At 37.9% G+C, this 23,290-nt stretch overlaps 1 protein-coding gene and 1 long non-coding RNA gene across 3 annotated transcripts in view; one reads left to right on the top strand and one right to left on the bottom strand.

Moving 5' to 3' along the window:
* Nucleotides 1-1,309: 1,309 nt before the first annotated feature.
* LOC127967974 (serine/threonine-protein phosphatase 6 regulatory ankyrin repeat subunit C) overlaps nucleotides 1,310-23,290 on the bottom strand; it is a 62,392-nt gene continuing 40,411 nt past the window's right edge. The window contains exons 18-28 of one of the 2 annotated variants that reach the window (XM_052568744.1): nucleotides 11,233-11,434; nucleotides 10,907-10,994; nucleotides 6,714-6,831; nucleotides 5,009-5,228; nucleotides 4,834-4,921; nucleotides 4,669-4,752; nucleotides 4,366-4,511; nucleotides 4,132-4,214; nucleotides 3,957-4,039; nucleotides 3,784-3,875; nucleotides 1,310-3,162 (exon numbers count right to left, since the gene is read on the bottom strand). In XM_052568744.1, the coding sequence (XP_052424704.1) occupies nucleotides 2,978-3,162; nucleotides 3,784-3,875; nucleotides 3,957-4,039; nucleotides 4,132-4,214; nucleotides 4,366-4,511; nucleotides 4,669-4,752; nucleotides 4,834-4,921; nucleotides 5,009-5,228; nucleotides 6,714-6,831; nucleotides 10,907-10,994; nucleotides 11,233-11,434 (1,389 nt within the window). In that variant the 3' untranslated portion in view covers nucleotides 1,310-2,977. Of the gene's footprint in view, nucleotides 3,163-3,783; nucleotides 3,876-3,956; nucleotides 4,040-4,131; nucleotides 4,215-4,365; nucleotides 4,512-4,668; nucleotides 4,753-4,833; nucleotides 4,922-5,008; nucleotides 5,229-6,713; nucleotides 6,832-10,906; nucleotides 10,995-11,232; nucleotides 11,435-23,290 lie in introns of those variants that run through there. The other variant, XR_008155863.1, reaches the window with a different exon arrangement.
* Nucleotides 19,764-23,290, top strand: part of LOC127967980 (uncharacterized) — a 30,008-nt gene continuing 26,481 nt past the window's right edge. The window contains exon 1 of the long non-coding RNA XR_008155865.1: nucleotides 19,764-19,984. This is a non-coding gene — a long non-coding RNA (uncharacterized LOC127967980). The remainder of the gene's footprint in view (nucleotides 19,985-23,290) is intronic.

Below are 23,290 nucleotides of genomic sequence, written 5' to 3'. Positions count from 1 at the left end.
CAAAGAATCCATGATGTCCTTCATACAGACATGATTTCCACTTCCTTCTACAGTAAAGAAACCCCATAACAGGACTGATTCACCTCCAAGTTTGAGGACGGAGATGGTGTTCTTCTGCTTATGAGCTTTTTTGCAGCAGACATACCGCTGATCCATGGGTCCAAAAAGTTCCAGTTTGGTCACATCACTCCATATAACATTCCTCCAGAGCTCCACAGGTCCACACAAATGTATTTTATCAAGTTCAAGTTGTCCTTTTGTTCTTCTTGATCAAGAGTGGTATTTATTAAGATTTTTCCACATGAAGGCAATACTTGTCTAGTGTTCTTCTTGCTTTGAAATGGTTTTCCTCCTTTCATTGGGTCATCTTGCAAGTCTTTGGCTTAACATTGCAGGTTTTTCTCAGTTGCTCTGATTAAACATTTTATGATATTGTACTTTTTCTTCAACACCCTTAAATGTTTTCTGGTAAAACACACTTTAAGCTAAGGAATAAGGCTGAGAGCTGTGTCTCTAGGAACTTTCAATGTCTTGGAAATCTTCATATAGCCTTGACTAATAGTACTATGATATTTATTCCCTTTAGCTTTTGTGAGATCTCTGTTGACATTTTTGCTACTCAACTTCAACACATGCATGGGCTTACTGTATGTGTAACAGCTCAAGCTAATTCAGTTTTAATAGAGTTTCTAAAAGCTTAATTGTGTTTTGAGACTGTTTTATTCCCCACCATGCAAATAAGTGATTTAAAAACAGCAATGTTGAATAGGGGGTGAATAATTAGGACATAGCAGTATTATTAAAAAATCTTATAAATATTCGTATGATTTATTTTGAAAATTATATATTTTTATATTTTTTCACTATTAATTCGAAATGTTGCCGGACTTAGAATATTTATCATATTTGCACAATAATTTTGACTTCTATACGATGTACTGTAATGTAATCGGTGAGGATCTCTTCACTTTAATGGATTATCACCCACTTTAGATTGTATATACACCGGTGGACACTTCTCACATTCACATTGGGACTTACAGCACACTGGAATTCTTAAGGACAGTTTTAATGGTATGGAAAGGAAAGACTCTTTTGACAGCCTAGGATTACTGTGTTGTTTATTGTGTTGTTTTTAGTCTCTTGTGAACATTGTAAATACATATTTGATTTTCACTTTTACTCTTGTTGTTTGACTCATCTTTTTAAACACTCAAATCCCTCACAGTTAATCTGACCCCATTTTCAAATTAATGTAATTCGGCTGATAAGGCTGATTGTTACAATACGATCAATAATGAAAATAATCTCATAATGTATGATTTATTTCAGAATTTTGTGACACTTCAAATGATGGTAGTTGTAATAATTTCTCATTGATTGTACACACCTCAGAGTATGTTAAGGATGAAAGTGAAAGTCGTGAGATTTGCCAAGTATGGTAACCCATACTAGGAATTGGTGCTCTGCATTTAACCCATCCGAGTGCACACACACAGCATTGAAAACTGAACACACCCCTGGAGCAGTGGGGAGCTATATATCCAGCACCCGGGGAGCAACTGGGGGTTCAGTGCCTTGCTCAAGGGCACTTCAGCCATGGGTATTGACTCCTGCCATCACCGAGACTCGAACCGATGACCAACAGGTAACTAGTCCAAGTCTCTAACCATTAGGCCACAGCTGCCCCAAGCGGGAGCATGCCCTGCTTTTAAGCTCACGAGTCCATGACGGCATCAAATCTGTGTAACACAAAGGGACTCTGGACCTTCCCACTAAAGTATGTCTAGTTATTTATCTAGGTATTATGGTAATTTTCAGGTCATGTCAAAAAGTTGGTGGTAGACAAATAGCTGTATTCTGTACGTTTGACTCATATACAAAAAAATTTCTTCCAAATACGATAATTTTGAGCTTCTGGTATGATATTTGGACATTTACAATCTTGCAACACTGTTACTTAACTGAACTAAAAAGGAAAGCAGCCTTAAAAAGGCAGAGGAACTGTCAGAAAAAGAAAAAACCTGTAGATTTGCTGATATTAAAATGGTAAAGAAGGTAGATGTTCCATATTACATGCAAACAAGAAATGTAGACATTAGTCAATTTTTATCATTATTTAGATGTCTACATTCGGATATATACATTTCTCATTTGTTTTTCTCCAATGCGTTTACTCCAATTAAAAAATGTAAAAATTATTTTGCTTAAAAATACATATTGTTCAACTCTACTGTAGTTAATAGTATGAAATGATGATTAAAGTCTACTAGAACTGTTTACTGATAAACAAATAAAAAGCACAGTGTTACAGCAAATAATGAATGGCATAAGTGATATTGTGACACACAGTTGTTTGTGACTCAAACTGTGCAAATTTGTGAAATTTAGTTTGTTTAGGTTAGATTTAGGTTAATTAAAGTGCTAAAAATGTTACGTATTTCAGTATTTATGCCTGTAAAACAAGATTTCAATATGCAAAACCTAGAAGCTCATAATCTGTGAGTGTGAAACATTTATTTGATGGAATCGTGTCTTGTAGTTTGCTGGGTGACTAAACATTGTTTATTTTATGCTTTTATTTTTCGCAATTTGTCTCTTCAAAAATGCAAAAAAAGTGTATCAAGCTGAGATAAAAGTGAAATGATAAATTCATATTTAGAGTACCCAACACATGCAAACACAAATTAACACATTTCTATCCATGTATACTATAGCATAATGCTAAAACAGTAGCAGATATTGTAGTTACTTTCTTAGGCTACACATAAAGGAGTAATTCAGCACATAATGGAATGGTGCAGTTAAAGATGAACTGATATTACAAATGAATATGTCACAGTATATACTGCATGATGCTAAAACAGTAGCATTGTATGATACTTGTACAATAAAAAATACATTCTAATACCTTCTGAATCGATAGGAGGAGTTCAAAGTCAAGGAGTTCAGTGTATTATCTGGTGTCCACTCAGCTCTATGGTTCCTCTGTGATCAGCTGTATAGGCACGGTTTTGGACAAGGGCTGATGGGATGCAGCAATGCCACAGTGCTTCATCAGACTGATGGTGCCAGCAGAAAAAGGCATCATTGTGGAAATTATAAGAGCCAAGCAGTCTGCCACATCTTTGTTCGGTGCGCATGCCAAAGCCGGAATATGTCCTAAAATGTCAAATCAGTAAAATGTGTCAGAGATATCAGCAAAGTAGCATCTTTTTCACAATACATCGACACTCATCGGCTCTTATTATTGTAAATAACACAGTTAGAAAACAGCTGAGTTACTGTCACGCTGCTGATAAAATGTCATTTTGCATCTTTGTTACTTTCATTTAGTTTCTACTGAACACTGACACCGTATTTAATATACATATTATTCTACTAGTTTAAGTTATATCCTAATCAGGCAATGTGACACGATTGCATTATTCTTATCTGTAAACATTTTTCTGTCCACACTAAAAGTACAAATGCTGCTTGATATGCAAAATTGGATTTTGGGCCAATGGGATTCCTTTGTTTGAAGGGCTACCGAAGTTAACGTGGCAATTCAGAAACACAAACAAAGTGACTGAATGTAGTCACTTGAAGTTGATAAAAAAAAGCTTACATGGCACACCATGTTAGGACCCGATGAATCAGAAAATCATTGAAGAGATTATTAAACTAGCAGTTGGTGAGCAGTTGGTTTGTGTGTCTCTTCACACACAAATTCTTCTATTATTAGTAAAGTTAATAGTTTTGGCTCTCTCTTGGCAATGTGATGGGCATGGGGAAACTCACCATCTTGATCAGTGGCCAGAACCATTGCACCTCGAGTAAGCAGCACCTCAACCACAGTGGCAAGACCATTTCTTGCAGCAATATGCAGAGGTCTAATGGTGTGTAGATAGAAAAACTTGTGAAAACAACCAAATAATCGATACATATACACCTATGCAGATGTGAATGCTCACGTTTGAAGTGCAGTGTTTGTGCTATTGATGAAAGCTGGGTCATCAATCTCGGCCAGAATGAGAAGAGCACACATTTCATGACTCTGTTGAGTTAAAGGCGATGATCATTTATAATGAAAACTCATTGCACCCAGCATGCCGTTTAATAGGACACTATGAGTGATGGGGTAATTACTCTTATACAGGCGATATGAAGTGCTGAGTTCCTGTTGATGTCCAGCAGCATGAGGTCTGCCCCGGCCTGATGAAGCAAGATATCTGCAACCAAAAGTCTGAGCTGATCACTTAAGACTACTCGATAAAGATTACAAATGTACTACAGCTTTCAAAACCAGTGTTATATACAATATGCAACAATTCTACATGATATAAAGCTCTTTTGATTAATACAAGTTTTAACAATACAAACCCACAGCAGAAGTATGCCCATTCTCAGCAGCAAGCATTAATGGAGAGTGCCCTGAATAATCGACCGCGTTTACATCTGAGCCGCAGGTCAATGCCAACTGCAGCGCTGCAACATTTCCTGCATACGCAGATGCATGTAAGGGAGTCCTGCAGATAATATAATAAAAACAACAATAATAATTCTGAAATATTGGCGGCTTTTTGAAATCAGCTTTTAAAAAGGGAGCCTCTTATTTGTCTAAATTTGCTACAACAGTATGTTTGGAAAAAGATTTGAAGTGGACAACAGACATACAGTACATACCTTCCTTTGCCATCTATGAGGTTCATGATTTTTGTTCCCATAGTTTCAACAAGCAGTCGAGCAGCACCATCGTGACCAGCAATTCTGCGGCAAAAGGAAGAGGAAATAGATCTTATCATGGAAAGTGTCCACAGACATTTTGAAGATGAGGTGAGGATCACTCACAGTGCACAGTGCAGTGGTGTGAAGGAGTTTCCTTCCTGAAAGCTTGATGGCCTATATTCAAGTAAAGCTTCTAGACAGTCATTGTGCCCTTAAAAAATACAAAAATACTTATTTTAAGTTGCAAACAAGAGATTTGTAATTCATTAGTATAATTCTCAGCTGATGTTTCTCTTACCATGGTAAGCAGCCCAGTGAGTAGGTGTGTAGGCACTGTAGTCTAGCAGAGAGTCGAGGGGGTCTGAGAGTGATGCTGCTTCAAGTAAAGGACGCAGCAGCCATGCGTGACCACAAGAGGCAGCCAAGTGCAAAGGGCTTCTGCCATAAACGTCCCTGCACAGAGAGAAGGCTCCATGCGCCAGCAAAGCCGAGACACACTCTTCACTACCAACTACTGCCTGGAACACACAGAGGAGGCGAAATCCACTTTTCTGAATTATAAATTATACTTTTCAATATTTTTAGTAGTCCCACATTTGATTTTATCACATCGCTAAAGGCAACTAAACATTTTGGAATAGAAAGCAAGTCACTACTCAGGGTTGAAATCTAAATTCATCTAAATTGAGTCTTCTGGTCAACATAATGTTGAAATAGGTTAATGACTAAAATAATTTGTCAACTAAATCTTTCATTTTAGGATCTACCGTATTGATTCCCACATAATTTACTTACAAACATACATTAGTATTAGAATGTATTATTATAATAATGTATTATTATACTACATTATTTTAGAAAGTATAATTTGATTTTAAAAAAAAAAATCTTCTGATATTCATTCAGTACCTGCTGACTGTATCCTCATCTCATTATAAAGCTGCTGCTAACTTAGGCTGGTTACTCAACGGTAATGACAGTAGCAGAAAGCACATCTTTACCGTGAATATAAATGAAGGTTTCAGCTGTCATCACAGAATGGGAAGTGGCTTGTAAATCCAGTCTATTCACAGAAGTCAGTAGACCTATTTTTGTCTGCGAAGCACTCCTATAATAAGTTGTGGGGTCAGCAAGGCTAGTTGAGCTACTTTGGCATGTCACTAACTGTGAAAAAATATGCCCCGTTGATCCTGTAGAATTTAATCTAACCTACTTCCTACATATGAGCAGTATGGCACAGTAGATTACACAGCAGTAACAAACCACCTGTACTTGATTTGCATGTCACGTAAAACCCTACAACTGTATTTTTCCACCAACCAATTGAATGAAATAAGCTAAGATAACTGAAGCAAAAAGGCAAAACACATTTTAGTGGAGCAACGATTTTGTGATTTTTTTCTATTCATCTTATATATTATTTAGGAGGAGTTCAAAGAAGTTACTCTAGGAGTGAAAAGAAATAAGAGGAACAAGAATCTCTCAAAATAGATAAATAATGTGAGAAATAAATGGATATTTCACATTGCGAGAGCAACCTATTACAAATGACTTTTGTAGCTGTGGTCTGTGGTCAGATGAGATTCAATCGTGATTTGATCACAGAAAACACACGCCAGTGTTTTTCACAAAGCACCCCTTCAAATCCTTTGCAAAGCCCATGACTCCTATAATTAGGCCACATGTGTTGACCTGTCCTCACTACAGAGCTCAGATCTGCTGACATCTTTCCCACATTTAAACCCAAGTGTCCAAAGTTAAGTTTGGAGATGATTCCAATTCACAATGCGTTGCCAAATGTGAAACATAGAAGGGCTGTTAAAATGAAATGGATATCTTCTGGGATTAGTTAGTTGCAATGATTGAACTCTGAGGTTGTACAGTTTAAAGACCAAATAATTCAGTTTTTTAGTACTGCCTACACACCTTAAATTCCCTGCAAATATTCAGATACACAAACCAAACACATTGATATGTACTGTACGTGCAAAGCATAAACTTACTGCGCGATGCAACGCAGTGTGGCTTCTTCTGTCTCCAGTGTCTGGATTACTTCCTCTCTCGAGCAGCATGTGGACACAGTCAATGTGACTGCCCAGTGTAGCCAACATCAATGGAGTCCTACAGAGACCATCACACTATTATTACTTTATAATAGCAATACTTCAAACAATTCAAAAAAGGAACAAAGGGAGAAAAATGGGGGAAACAATATATTAATGGATGCTCAAGCATATTACTGAACGTTGAGCTTTGTCATCAAACAGAAAAAGACTTGAATGTGCAGTTTTGAATGCTTGGCATTGTAAATGGATATTTGAGGCTTGCATGCAGCTGCTCGGCCACGTAAACCCATTCCATGAAGCTCCCGGCGGACAGCTTTGGCCAGTGGAAATCTGGAAGCTGTGAAATCTGCAGAGATTTGGGGACTTTTACGCACCATATGCCTCAGCACTCGGTGATCCCGCTGTGTGAATGTACCTGGTCTTCTGCTTCTGCTCCACTTTCCAATAATACCATGTACAGGCTATGAAAATGAACCATTTTATTCACGTTTGTAAATCCAGACTGCTTGGTTAGGTAGTTGATTTTATCTGTGGCAATGGGTGTGGTTGAAACACTTGAATACTGTATATACTGTATATTATATATTAATATGTAGATTTTTGTCTGAAAACAGCCAGTGCGCAACACAAAGATCTGATCATCATCAGTCTGTCTGGAATGACATGAAGAAACAAAACAAACTGAGACAGACTAAATCCAGAAGAACTGTGGCAACGTCTCCAAGATGCTGCATTACTAATTTGTGCCCTGCCATTTTTGCAGCAGCACCCGGGGAGCAACTGGGGGTTTGGTGTCTCGCTCAAAGGCACCTCAGTTGTGGGTAATGAGGGTTGAAGATAGCGCTGGTCATTCTCTCCTGCCAGTAATAAGACTCAATACTGCGACCTTTGGGTTACAAGTCCGACTCTCTTACCAGTAGGTCACAACTTCCCTTAGGAACCTCAAGATTTTACCTAAATTGTACCAGCATGTTACTGTCCCCACAAGGCACAGCAGTAAACAATCATGTCTAGTCTAGACCCTCAGTGCGTGTGAAAAGGGCTGAAAGAACAGACAGCAGTGCTCCTTTTACTGCACAGAACAACATTTTTTTGCATGTTTTGAGGACTAACAGCACCCCAGTCATGAAAATCAACTCCCCAGCAGATGAACAGGTGCTAACATCAGCTGAAGTAAATAGGGCTCTGCAAAGAGTTTAACCCATGCAAGGCTGCTGGCCCAAATGACATCCCTGCCTAAGTGCTGAAAGAACGCTTGATCTAGCTGACTGATGTCCTTATGAATATCTTTTAACTATTCGCTAGGACAGCCTGTTGTGCCAGCATACTGCCACCAAAATGCCACCATCACCCCATGCCATAGAAATAATCAATAACCTGCCTTTATGACTACTACCCTGTGGCACTCACACCAACTGCCATGAAGTGCCTCAAGCAGCTAGTCATGACTCACATCAAGACCATCATCACACCCACACTGGACCTTTTACAGTCTGCCTTCAAGTGCAACTTCAAATGCCATATCATGTCAGATCCTCTCAGACACAAAGTCAGAATGCTGTTCGTTGACTTGAGCTCACCCTGCAACTGGATCCTGGACTTCCTGACTAACGGAAATGAGTCTGAAATAAGGCCTGTGTTCTCAGCATCTTGATGTTCATGTTACTCATTCTTGATGACTGTGTTGGCCAGTATCAGAAAAAACACATTATCAAGGCTGTTAGAGTCCACCATTATTATCCAAAATACATATTTATAAACATACGTTTTTATCTGAGTCTTGAAGGTTGACTAAGAAGATATATTACGAAGTGTAAGGGGAAGTGAATTCCACAATTTAGGAGCAATAATAATCTTGCTGAGGAGTTTTGAACATACTGTAACCTTGCAATGAGTTTTTAGGGCAGACCAAGAAATAGAGCATTGCAGTTATTCAGATGTGAAGTGATTAATGCATGAATTAAGATTTCAGTATCAGCTAGAGTTAGAGAAGATCGAAGACGTGCAATATTACAAAGATGGAAAAAAAGCACCATTTGAAATAGTAAGTTATTACAAAAGTAATTAATATAATCTAATATAATCATTTGAAAGCCCTAAATTGAGTGATACATTTGTTGTTATGGTTCATATGAAAATAAATGTCCTTTAATTATATCAGATATGTTATATAACCATGACAGCTGCATTGTAACTGAGGCATCTTGCACACTTCATACATGCAAACAATCATGAATATAAATCAATAAAACACACAAGACTCAATTACGTTTTACCACATTTATCTCAGTCAAACTTTAAGGGATCATCAGATGCGAAATAAACTTTTTACATTGTTTGAACATAAATGTGATTGGCAGTGTGTACAAGGCCCCCCCACGATTATTTTAAAGTATAGCCGCCCTGAGTGAGCTGTCATCAGTCCGCCATTGTTTCACCGCCGGAGCAGATGTACACAAGAATGACTCCTAACTAAGTGATTGAGGTGTTCTGTTGTTGGATGTAATAATGAACATAGAAGTCGTCTTTTACTCCCAACATCTGAGCTGCTGAAGACGCAGTGGATTACATTTGTATTTTAAGGGAATGCGGATGCCGATCTACCTAAATATGTTTATGTTCGAAAAAATTAGTGATGCAGCTTCACCAACAGAAGAAGTGAGTATAAGGTTTGTTTTATAAATCTACCTTGAAAATCGCCTTTTCTAATAATGTGCTAATTCCATGGCTAAAGTTAACAGTCTCTCAAAAGAACTTGTTGCACCCAAGCGCCAACCTCCCGCTCTCTCTCGTGAGGCCATTAAGGAAGTGACTAAAACTGCAATTCATCGACTGGCTGCTTGTGGCTGGCTGCAAAAGTAAGTCAATCCCATAGACTCCCCAAGTTAAAATGCCCAACTTTACAGCAGAAAAATGTTTACAGCCTGGTGCAAAAAATGATTTTGGTCTAAATAGCAAATTTTGCCCTTCATGACAACTGTGAGGTGGTGAATTTTTTTTGCCTTGAAGTTATGCATAATTAAGGGTGTGGCCACTAGAGTCACAGGTGGATTGCCGCTAGGGCTGCACGATATTGGGAAAAAATGACATTGCGATATAGAATTTTTATAGAATTTTTCTGCAATATATTGCGATATGAAATCAAATCAAAAAAAAAATTTACAAACAAAAATAGGGTGAGCACACTAACATTCTCATTTTAAATGATTTAAACATCGACACCATTGTGTCAATTGATGAATATGCGTGAGGTAGAGAGAGCAAGACAGTGCTCATGTTGTTTGAAGACGGTGAGCGTGCGGCCTGAGGTCGCTCGCTCACTCTCTCTCTCTCTCTCTCTCTCTCTCACACACACACTCTCTCTCTCTCTCTCTCTCTTGCTCTCTCGCGCGCTCTCTCTCTCTCTGCCCTGTTAAACTGACAGGACTTAAACAAATGTAAATGATATACTTTCACTCTCTGATGGTTAAGCTGTGCAATTAATCCGTGAATCACATTCGTCAAGGAAGGGCCGGGGAGCAGCTGGCCCGTACAGTTAATGAATAACGGATTAACACCGCTGTCTAGCTAGGTGGGCGTGGCGTCAGCAACCAGCTCCTGCCTTTTTGCCTATTTTTGATTACCCCAGAGTGACGTGCGGTGACATGCCAAGATGGTGACGGCCCCCTCCGCCCACTTTTGGTTTCAAATATTATCTTCGGAAACCTATGGTGACGTCACGGACACTACGTCGATGTTTTTATACAGTCTATTGTTGCACCACGGAAGAGAGAGGCGGGGTCAGCAGAGCTCATTAGCATTTAAAGAGACATGAACCGAAACAAGTCGCTGTGAACAGAGCAGTTTTTGACAGGGAAAAAAGAGTTTTGTTTTACACTACCATTGAGAAATTTTAACCAAAGTATGTTATAAAATTATCATGAAGACCCTAAAGAATCATAACAACTTGTGGAAAATGGGCATCTGATGTCCCCTTTAAAGCAGTACTGGGGTGATGCTTGCTTGTAAGTCTACTTCCCTGCTCTGTTTCTGTGATTTTCTCCTTAATTTTGTAATTTTGTAAATGCAGTGTATGATCATGCTATATTGTCATGCTATATCACTGAAGTGAATGTTGAAATGGCACTTACTGTCCATGTATGTCCATGAGGTCAAATATGTCATCTTTTTCGTCTCTTTTCAACATCATGAGCAGGCACTCAGTTTGACCTTTGGCAGCTATGAGGATAAATCATTGGGTTAAATAAAGTTAAAAATGTGATTTGGCCCTCCCACAGCTCTGCAAAGAAAAAAATATCTTGAAAACTAGTTTCAATTACACAGTAATTTATCAAATGTATCAAATTATTATGTTATATAAATAGAGTGCCTTTACTTATTGAACCTCTGAACTAACTTCACAGTCATTACCCTTTACAAATGCGTTGTTCCTTTCCATGTTCATATCTTTACACACCTGCAGCATGTAGTGGTGTCCATCTGTGGCTGTGCTCCCTGATGGCATACGAAGCCCCTTGAAGCAGCAGCAGCTCCACACAGGGGCCGTGACCTCTCAGAGCAGCCATATACAGAGCTGTATGACCCCTGGGATCCTGTATGTCTACACTAACCAGTGTTTCGGACAGCACCTGAAGAGCCTCACTGTGACCATTATACGCCTGATAGAAACAATTGATCAGGGTTGGGCAAAATTCACATCTTGTTTTACTATCAATTCATAAGTAACTTAAATAGAATTGGCTTATCTACACAGGAAGTTTTAACTGGTTTTTGAATCGAAATAATCGATAGAGAGAAGAATTTACTGGATTACTTCAACTAGCAAAGGCTTATTTTTTTATGTTTCAAGCAAAGCTTAAAGTTTGTCTTTGCAAATTTCACTTTTCTAGTTAACAAAAAATACATTTGTATCAGTTCCATTAATAACAATTAATTTTAATTCTACTTAAATTCAAATTCAATTTGTAATTAAAGCTGCAAGCAGCGATGAACGGGCCCTCGCACCCGGGCTCACTGCAATCGTGTGGCTTTAGTAAAAAGGTGAACGTTGAGAAATATGCATTTAAACTCATAAATATAAGTGCAATATATCAAAGTTTATTCCATATGTGTGCCAATCTTCCTGTTGCCAGCAGGTGGCGCTATCGTTATAATGGAATATTGGCCTTCAGATGTGTTCAAGCCAGGACTCTTATCACACATGTGAAGTTTGGGCAAGATCGGACATTTTATGCCTGAGTTATAACATCTTTTATTCCCATGGCGAGACATCGAACTTCGTCATGGCGACATGGACATGCCTTTTAACAAAAACTCAAGATCTTCACAACTAAACATCACACAGGTCTTTAGATTAGACTGACCACAAAAAAGACATTGATGTCATAAAATTTCTAGGAGTAGTTTGTCTCAGTGTAAAATATGTCACTTCCAGTTGCCAATAGGTGACGCTATGACTATAACTGAATATTGGCATGTAGATCTGTTCAGGTGAAGAGTCTTATCAAAAATGTGAAGTTTGGGGCAGATTGGACATTGTATGTGTGAGTTATAGCACCATCATTTTTCATGGCGAATCATCGAAATTTGTCAGGCCGCCATGGACACGCCCTTTAACGAAACCTCAATTCCTTCGCAATTTAACATCGCAAAGGGCTTTAGATTACACTGACCAAGTTTGGTGTTGATCTGAATAAATCTCTAGGAGGAGTTCGTTAAAATACAACCCCTGAAAATGACAAAAACAACACCAATTTTGCAGGGAAAATTAAAAATAACCGACTTCCTGTTGGGATTCGGATTTCGTACCAGGAGACTTTTTTGTAGCTATTGGTGAGTTACATATGTTAACCGATTTTCGTACATGTACATGACATGTAGCTCGAGGCGCACTCCATTGAAAATGTATAGGTGGCGCTATCGAGCCATTTTGCCACACCCAATGGAATATTAGCCTCCAGATGTGTTCAGGTCAGGACTCTTATCAAACATTTGAAGTTTGGGCAAGATCTGATATTTTATGACTGAGTTACAACAACTTCTACTCCCATGGCGAGACATCGAATTTTGACATGGCGCCATGGACACGCCCTTTAACGAAAACTCAAGATCTTCTCAATTTAACATCTTACAGGCCTTTAGATTAGACTGACGACAAAAAAGACATTGATGTCAAAAATTTCTAGGAGTAGTTTGTCGCAGCGTAAAATATGTCACTTCCTGTTGCCAATAGGTGGCGCTATGACTATAACTGAATATGGTCGTGTCAAACTGTTCAGGACAGGAGTCTCATCAAACATGTGAAGTTTGGGGCAGATTGGTCATTGTATGTCTGAGTTATAGCAACTTCCTGTTTCATTGCGAATCATCGAAATTCGCCAGGCCGCCACACACAGGCCTTTCAACGAAAACTCAAAAGCTTTGCAATTTAACATCGCAAAGGCCTTTAGATTAGGCATACCAAATTTGGTGTTGATCTGAATTAATCTCTAGGAGGAGTTCGTTAAAATACAACGCATGGAAATGACAAAAATGACACAAAATTTGCTCATAATATTAGAAATAACCGACTTCCTGTCTGGTTTCGGATTTTGCTCCAAGAGACTTTTTTGTAGGTATTGGAGAGTTACATGTGTATACCGATTTTCATACATGTACATGAAACGTAGCTCGAGGCGCACACCGTTGAACGTGTATAGGTGGCGCTGTTGAGCCATTTTGCCACACCCACTTCTGAAACCCATATCAGACGTAAATTTTCGCCAGTTCTGAGGTGTGTGCAAAGTTTCATGACTTTTCGAGCATGTTTAGGCCCTCAAAAATGCGATTCATCTTAGAGAAGAAGAATAATAATAATTAAAGCTGCAAGCAGCGATGAACGGGCCCTCGCACCCGGGCTCACCGCCATCGTGTGGCTTTAGTAAAAAGGTGAACGTTGAGAAATATGCATTTAATGTCCTAAATATAAGTGGAATATATCAAAGTATATCCCATATATGTGCCAATCTTACCGTTGCCAGCAGGTGGCGCTATCATTATAATGGAATATTGGCCTTCAGATGTGTTCAGGCCAGGACTCTTATCAAACATGTGAAGTTTGGGGAAGACTGAACATTTTATACTTGAGTTACAACAACTTCTCTTGCTGTGGCAAGACATCAAATTTTGTCATGGCGCCATGGAAACGCCCTTTAACAAAAACTCAAGATCTCCAAAAGTTAACATTGCACAGGCCTTTAGATTAGACTGACCACAAAATATATGTTAATCTCAAAAAAATAATAGGAGTGGTTTGTCGCAGCATAAAACATGTCACTTCCTGTTGCCAATAGGTGGCGCTATGACTATAACTGAATGTGGGCATGTAAAACTGTTAAGGGCAGAAGTTTTATCTAACATGTGAAGTTTGGGGCAGATTGGACATTGTATGTCTGAGTTACAGCAACTTCCTTTTTCATGGCGAAACATCGAAATTTGTCAGGCCACCATGGACACGCCCTTTAACGAAATCTAAAGATCTTCGCAATTTAACATCGCAAAGGGCTTAAGATTACACTGACCAGGTTTGGTGTTGATCTGAATAAATCTCTAGGAGGAGTTCGTTAAAGTACAACCCCTGAAAATGGCAAAAACAACGCCAGTTTTGCAGAGAAAATTCTAAATAACCGACTTCCTGTTGAGATTCGGATTTCGTACCAAGAGACTTTTTTGTAGGTATTGGTGTGTTACATGTGTATACCGATTTTTGTACATGTACGTGAAACATAGCTCGAGGCGCACTCTGTTGAAAGTGTATAGGTGGCGCTATCGAGCCATTTTGCCACACCTGATGGAATTTTGGCCTTCAGATGTGTTCAGGCCAGGACTCTTATCACACATGTGAAGTTTGGGGAAGATCGGACATTTTATGCCTGAGTTATAACATCTTTTATTCCCATGGCGAGACATCGAACTTCGTGACAGCGCCATGGACACGCCTTTTAACGAAAACTCAAGATCTTCACAACTTAACATCGCACAGGCCTTTAGATTAGACTGACCACAAAAAATACATTGATGTCATAAAATTTCTAGGAGTAGTTCATCGCAGTGTAAAATATGTCACTTCCTGTTGCCAATAGGTGGCGCTATGACTATAACTGAATATGGGCATGTCAATCTGTTCAGGTCAGGAGTCTCATCAAACATGTGAAGTTTGGGGCAGATTGGTCATTGTATGTCTGAGTTATAGCAACTTCCTGTTTCATGGCAAATCATCGAAATTCGCCAGGCCACCACGGACACGCCCATTAACGAAAACTCAAAAGCTTCGCAATTTAACATCGCAAAGGCCTTCAGATTAGGCATACCAAATTTGGTGTTGATCTGAATGAATCTCTAGGAGGAGTTCGTTAAAATACAACGCATGGAAATGACAAAAATGACACAAAATTTGCTCATAATATTAGTAATAACCGACTTCCTGTTGGGTTTCGGATTTTGCTCCAAGAGACTTTTTTGTAGGTATTGGAGAGTTACATGTGTATACCGATTTTCATACATGTACATGAAACGTAGCTCGAGGCGCACACCGTTGAACGTGTATAGGTGGCGCTGTTGAGCCATTTTGCCACACCCACTTCTGAAACCCATATCAGACGTAAATTTTCGCCAGTTCTGCGGTGTGTGCAAAGTTTCATGACTTTTCGAGCATTTTTAGGCCCTCAAAAATGCGATTCATTTTGGAGAAGAAGAATAATAATAATAATAATAATAATAATAATAATAATTAAAGCTGCAAGCAGCGATGAACGGGCCCTCGCACCCGGGCTCACCGCCATCGTGTGGCTTTAGTTAAAAGGTGAACGTTGAGAAATATGCATTTAATGTCCTAAATATAAGTGGAATATATCAAAGTATATCCCATATATGTGCCAATCTTACCGTTGCCAGCAGGTGGCGCTATCATTATAATGGAATATTGGCCTTCAGATGTGTTCAGGCCAGGACTCTTATCAAACATGTGAAGTTTGGGGAAGACTGAACATTTTATACTTGAGTTACAACAACTTCTCTTGCTGTGGCAAGACATCAAATTTTGTCATGGCGCCATGGAAACGCCCTTTAACAAAAACTCAAGATCTCCAAAAGTTAACATTGCACAGGCATTTAGATTAGACTGACCACAAAATATATGTTAATCTCAAAAAAATAATAGGAGTAGTTTGTCGCAGCGTAAAACATGTCACTTCCTGTTGCCAATAGGTGGCGCTATGACTATAACTGAATGTGGGCATGTAAAACTGTTAAGGGCAGAAGTTTTATCTAACATGTGAAGTTTGGGGCAGATTGGACATTGTATGTCTGAGTTACAGCAACTTCCTTTTTCATGGCGAAACATCGAAATTTGTCAGGCCACCATGGACACGCCCTTTAACGAAATCTAAAGATCTTCGCAATTTAACATCGCAAAGGGCTTAAGATTACACTGACCAGGTTTGGTGTTGATCTGAATAAATCTCTAGGAGGAGTTCGTTAAAGTACAACCCCTGAAAATGGCAAAAACAACGCCAGTTTTGCAGAGAAAATTCTAAATAACCGACTTCCTGTTGAGATTCGGATTTCGTACCAAGAGACTTTTTTGTAGGTATTGGTGTGTTACATGTGTATACCGATTTTTGTACATGTACGTGAAACATAGCTCGAGGCGCACTCTGTTGAAAGTGTATAGGTGGCGCTATCGAGCCATTTTGCCACACCTGATGGAATTTTGGCCTTCAGATGTGTTCAGGCCAGGACTCTTATCACACATGTGCAGTTTGGGGAAGATCTGACATTTTATGCCTGAGTTATAACATATTTTATTCCCATGGCGAGACATCGAACTTCGTGACGGCGCCATGGACACGCCTTTTAACGAAAACTCAAGATCTTCACAACTTAACATCGCACAGGCCTTTAGATTAGACTGACCACAAAAAATACATTGATGTCATAAAATTTCTAGGAGTAGTTCATCGCAGTGTAAAATATGTCACTTCCTGTTGCCAATAGGTGGCGCTATGACTATAACTGAATATGGGCATGTCAATCTGTTCAGGTCAGGAGTCTCATCAAACATGTGAAGTTTGGGGCAGATTGGTCATTGTATGTCTGAGTTATAGCAACTTCCTGTTTCATGGCGAATCATCGAAATTCGCCAGGCCACCACGGACACGCCCATTAACGAAAACTCAAAAGCTTCGCAATTTAACATCGCAAAGGCCTTCAGATTAGGCATACCAAATTTGGTGTTGATCTGAATGAATCTCTAGGAGGAGTTCGTTAAAATACAACGCATGGAAATGACAAAAATGACACAAAATTTGCTCATAATATTAGTAATAACCGACTTCCTGTTGGGTTTCGGATTTTGCTCCAAGAGACTTTTTTGTAGGTATTGGAGAGTTACATGTGTATACCGATTTTCATACATGTACATGAAACGTAGCTCGAGGCGCACACCGTTGAACGTGTATAGGTGGCGCTGTTGAGCCATTTTGCCACACCCACTTCTGAAACCCATATCAGACGTAAATTTTCGCCAGTTCTGAGGTGTGTGCAAAGTTTCATGACTTTTCGAGCATGTTTAGGCCCTCAACAATGCGATTCATTTTGGAGAAGAAGAATAATAATAATAATTAAAGCTGCAAGCAGCGATGAACGGGCCCTCGCACCCGGGCTCACCGCCATCGTGTGGCTTTAGTAAAAAGGTGAACGTTGAGAAATATGCATTTAATGTCCTAAATATAAGTGGAATATATCAAAGTATATCCCATATATGTGCCAATCTTACCGTTGCCAGCAGGTGGCGCTATCGTTATAATGGAATATTGGCCTTCAGATGTGTTCAAGCCAGGACCCTTATCACACATGTGAAGTTTGGGCAAGATCAGACATTTTATGCCTGAGTTATAACATCTTTTATTCCCATGGCGAGACATCAAACTTCGTCATGGCGACATGGACATGCCTTTTAACAAAAACTCAAGATCTTCACAACTTAACATCACACAGGTCTTTAGATTAGACTGACCACAAAAAAGACATTGATGTCATAAAATTTCTAGGAGTAGTTTGTCACAGTGTAAAATATGTCACTTCCAGTTGCCAATAGGTGGCGCTATGACTATAACTGAATATTGGCATGTAGATCTGTTCAGGTGAAGAGTCTTATCAAAAATGTGAAGTTTGGGGCGGATTGGACATTGTATGTGTGAGTTATAGCACCATCATTTTTCATGGCGAATCATCGAAATTTGTCAGGCCGCCATGGACACGCCCTATAACGAAACCTCAATTCCTTCGCAATTTACCATGGCAAAGGGCTTAAGATTACACTGACCAAGTTTGGTGTTGATCTGAATAAATCTCTTGGAGGAGTTTGTTAAAGTACAACCCCTGAAAATGGCAAAAACAACACCAATTTTGCAGGGAAAATTCAAAATAACCAACTTCCTGTTGGGATTCGGATTTCGTACCAAGAGACTTTTTTGTAGATGTTGGTGAGTTACATGTGTGTACCAATTTTTGTACATGTACGTGAAACATAGCTCGAGGCACACTCCGTTGAATGTGTATAGGTGGCGCTATCGAGCCATTCTGCCACACCCGGTGGAATATTGGCCTGCAGATCTGTTCAGGTCAGGACTGTTATCACACATGTGAAGTTTGGGGAAGATCGGACATTTTATGCCTGAGTTATAACATCTTTTATTCCCATGGCGAGACATCGAACTTCGTCGCGGTGCCATGAACAAGCCTTATAACGAAAACTCAAGATCTTCACAACTGAACATCGCACAGGCCTTTAGATTAGACTGACCACAAAAAAGACATTGATGTCATAAAATTTCTAGGAGTAGTTCGTCGCAGCGTAAAATATGTCACTTCCTGTTTCCAATAGGTGGCGCTATGACTAAAACTGAATATGGGCATGTCAATCTGTTCAGGACAGGAGTCTCATCAAACATGTGAAGTTTGGGGCAGATTGGAAATTGTATGTCTGAGTTATAGCAACTTCATTTTTCATGGCGAATCATCGAAATTCGCCAGGCCGCCACGGACACGCCCTTCAACGAAAACTCAAGATCTTCGCAATTTAACATCGCAAAGGCCTTTAGATTAGGCACACCAAATTTGGTGTTGATTTGAAGAAATCTCTAGGAGGAGTTCGTTAAAATACAACGTATGGAAATGACCAAAATTACACAAAATTTGCTCATAATATAACAAATAACCGACTTCCTGTTGGTTTTAGAATTTTGCTCCAAGAGTCTTTTTTGTAGGTATTGGTGTGTTACATGTGTGTACCGATTTTCATACATGTACGTGAAATGTAGCTCGAGGCACACACCGCTGAACGTGCATAGGTGGCGCTGTCGAGCCATTTTACCACGCCCACTTCTGAAACCCATATCAGACGTAAATTTTCGCCAGTTCGGAGGCGTGTGCAAAATTTGGTGACTTTTTGAGCATGTTTAGGCCCTCAAAAATGCGATTCATTTTGGAGAAGCGGAATAATAATAATAAATATAGCTGCAAGCAGCGATGGCGGGCTCAAGCCACCAATGCCATCGCCACCCCGGTGGCATCAGGTAAACTGTGCCCAGCGGGCACATGCATTCACAATATCCCTCTGGCAGTGAGGTTTTAAAGGGTATGGCGGTTAAAGGGTTAATCCGAATCATCTAGACTTTAAAATCACATTCACAGAACAATATATATATATATATATATATATATTTAGTAACACTTTACAATAAGATTTCATTTATAAACATTATGTTAACATGAACAATATTTATATAGCATTCATTCATGTCATTTAATATTCCAAACTTAAACATTAAAACATTGTTTTATTGTGATTTTTTTTCCAAGCACATTTTACCAATTCCAAGCCATATCAATCTTAATAACTACCATTATTTTTTATTTAATCATTTATGAGTGCTATACAATATTCCAGGAAAGCTGGAAGAGAAAAACTCCTTATATTCATGTGCAGAATCATTAGGCATGTTTTCTTTTACAGATGAAATGCGCTAAAAAAGAGTTTTAACTCAAACGTTTTTAACTCAAAGTCGAAAATTATGAAATACCCATGAGAAATATCAAACACAAATGCAATACAGAAATGGATAAGTTAAGATTTGACCATTGTACAAAAATGCTGACTGGGTCATGAGGTCAGAAAAGAAGAAGAAAAAAAAAAACAGGTCAAGAAGAACTGACAAAAATAATTGCAAAATAATTAGGAATTAATGTGAAGATTAATTTTTAGTAAATTCTGCAAGACAGACTTTCAGGAAAGGAGGTGGAATAAAAATGATCTCTTAAATCTTAGCCCCGGATTCAGGAAAATATATTCCTCAAACCATCGGACAAGAGGAGGTGGTGCTGGTCCTTCACGAGTCACTCTAATCTGTTCATAAAGCCTATATATAAAGTCTTAATATGTAGTATTTCACAATACTTCATGGTATTCTAATTAAATCATTTTTTGGAATCTTTGATTTCTCAGAACCTGACACATTGTAATTCTGAGACTCCAGGAAAGTGGCAGTTCTGTAAAATGTTGGCACTGGAGACTAAATGCTCCCTGATAGTTTCACAACTAATTCACTTAACACACACACACACACACACACACACACACACATTACCCACAGTGACAGAGGGACAGAGTGACATCAGATGTATGATAGTTTTTTAATTTTCTATCATCCATATAGTGTTGTATAGTCATGAAACTATGCATATTTCCTCAGAATGACTTGTCTTCTATGTGTACAATTTTTTTTAAGTGTTTAGAAGCTGCACTTAAAAAAATAAAAGACATTTACTGGTTACTTTTTTACTAATATTTTAAAAAATCACCACGACAAAACCATTCAAGCCATTCAAAATTCATCCGCACCTGTACTGTACGATACATTCTTTAAACTGGTAAAAGAGGATGTGGTGCTGATCCTTCAAGTCACTCAAAACGTATCTGTCCATAAAGCCTATAAAGAATTATTCTTAATATACAGTTCACAATACTTCAGCTTGTTATTCTAATTAAGTGAATGTCATTTTATCAGTAAAATACATAAAATTCATATTATTTTTCTTTGAAAGATTTCTATAAATGATTTAAATCATACTTGTTTCTACAATAATTATTTAAAAGTAATCCTATAGCTCCATCTGGTGGCCATTATTGGTACTAAGAATTGCAAGCTTGATTTATATGTTATGATAGTTTTAAATTTATGCTGGCTCTTGAAAATGATGAAGCTATGAAACTTACTGTGCTTCCTTCAAATGATGACTTCTACGTATATAAAAAATTATGAAGAGTTGGAATTAAAAATTTTAAAGATATAGTAAAATTACTATTGTATTTTTTTTATGTTACTTTAATAAATCGCTATGGCCACACCATTTAAGGTATCCTAAACCCATTCGCAATTTAACATCTTCAGTATATGGCTTCATGTTAAAACAGTTTGGTGTGAACTACTTGTGTCTTCTTGGAGGAGAATGAATTCATTTACAGGCTGAGTTTATCATAAATCCACAATAACATTTATGAGTTCTGTATCAATCAGTGTTGTTGTTTGTTTATTTTTATTTTTCATAGGAAGATAACTGACCCTTTACTCTCCTTTTTAATAAATGTGCTTATAAACCAAGAACAAACTATTTATAGCTGTATTTATAAAATGCTTACTACTGACTATTAATATTGGGACAAGGCTTTATGAAGCATGAACTGACTATTTACTAATGAGTGCAGTTATTATAAAGTGTTATCAATGCATTTGCTAATCTTAACAAATTAGACATTATTTTACAGTGTTATCAAATCCTTAAATGATTTGTAAGTGTTTTGTAATGATTTTATTGACCTAAAAGCATTTGTGAAAGTTCTGCTTGCATTAGAGCTTAGTCTTGATCTGTTAGCTGAACAGATTTACTGTTACATCCATGAGATTATGTAAATTCAAATAAATATCATGTCACTGGATGTCAGAGGTCAGTATCAAATTAGTTTGAAATTATTATTTGCAGCACAAATAAGGTTTTTTAGGATTTTTAAAAATCCCTAAAACTGTCAGAAAAGGATAAGGCCTAAGATTTCTATGTGAGTGGCTAAATTTGTTTGTTTTTATAACTATAATGCATAAACTATGAAACTATACAAAATGTATAAAAAAGTACAAGTTATTCTTTTCCAATGTTTTTAATTTATTAAAAATTATTATTATTTTTTTTTTTTTTTTGTTTTTTTTTTTTTTTTGGATTTACATTTTAAAAAATTAGCCTACGGCGATCATTCTAAACATCTTGAATAAAACCTGTCAATATTTATTATAGACCACTATAACTGTGTATAATCTAACAAACGAGTTTATTATGAAAATAAAAGCGTGTACACCAGATAACTTGGACGAATAAGAAATTGCTAACAATAGTATAATAGAGCATGTTTTAGGTTTTTAGGCGTTTAGATGCAGAAATGGACAAATCAAATGTAAAATAAAATGTAATTGATTTAATTAAATATAGATTAAGTCTTGTTAGAGCAAAATAATAAATAAATACGTACACACATTAAAAAAGCAGCCAAGATGAATGAGTTTCATTTTTTTATATAGATTAAAATTGAAGACAGAAGCAGCTGGTATATGCGGTCACTTAATATTAAAATCCAGTAGATCCACTTCAGATTTATTTCTCAACAGTTTATGTTCACGTGGCTGTTTTCGTTTATATTCGCCAAGCTATTATGTATTTTGAAATAATCTTGTCCGTGATGTGTTCGTTCTTACGACGAAAGGCAGAATCCTGCAGCTCGAGAGATATATGTTATTCTGCCAGTCGCGCTTTCAAATAGTCTTGCACACTTAAACGGGTCACAAACACCTGCATTTAGCTCGTGTTGTGTTATAATGGATGTATTGTGTGCATTTATGGCAATAATTTATTTTAAAAAGCTCTTAAACAAGAATAAATTCGTTTGTTTTGAGCTCTGAGACACTGTGCGCGCTGATCGGAGGCAGATTTCAGATAGGCAGCCGCAAATATTTCATTTTCACACAAACAGTTCAAAAACATCTTAATTTAGCTCTTGGTGTGCTCTAATTGGTGAATTGTGTGATATCGCTGCAATACTTTATTTTTAATAGCTATAAAACAAGAATAAACTCGTTTTTTCTGAGCTCGTCATTCCACACGCTCCTGCTCAGAGCGGTGATTCATCTCTCGTGTTTCTCACGTATCACTGACCACACATCAATTATTAATGAGCCCTGACCTGATAATAATCATATATGTTGGTTTAGCTTGTCACTGTGAATTAAATCCAAGTATTTATTTGTATTTTAACCGATTTAAAATCGAAACCAAAAGACAGTCTCCTCCCTTTTTTAGTCCGGTAACTGAACCTGTAGGGGCGCTACTTCTCTCAGACAATGGAAGTCTAAGCACACACACTCAAACAGATG

The sequence above is a fragment of the Carassius gibelio genome, chromosome B11 (genome assembly GCF_023724105.1).
Source record: "Carassius gibelio isolate Cgi1373 ecotype wild population from Czech Republic chromosome B11, carGib1.2-hapl.c, whole genome shotgun sequence".
In the NCBI taxonomy this organism is placed as follows: Eukaryota; Metazoa; Chordata; class Actinopteri; order Cypriniformes; family Cyprinidae; genus Carassius; species Carassius gibelio.
Note: the sequence above shows the minus strand (reverse complement) of the source record. Positions and strands in the feature narration are given on the sequence as shown.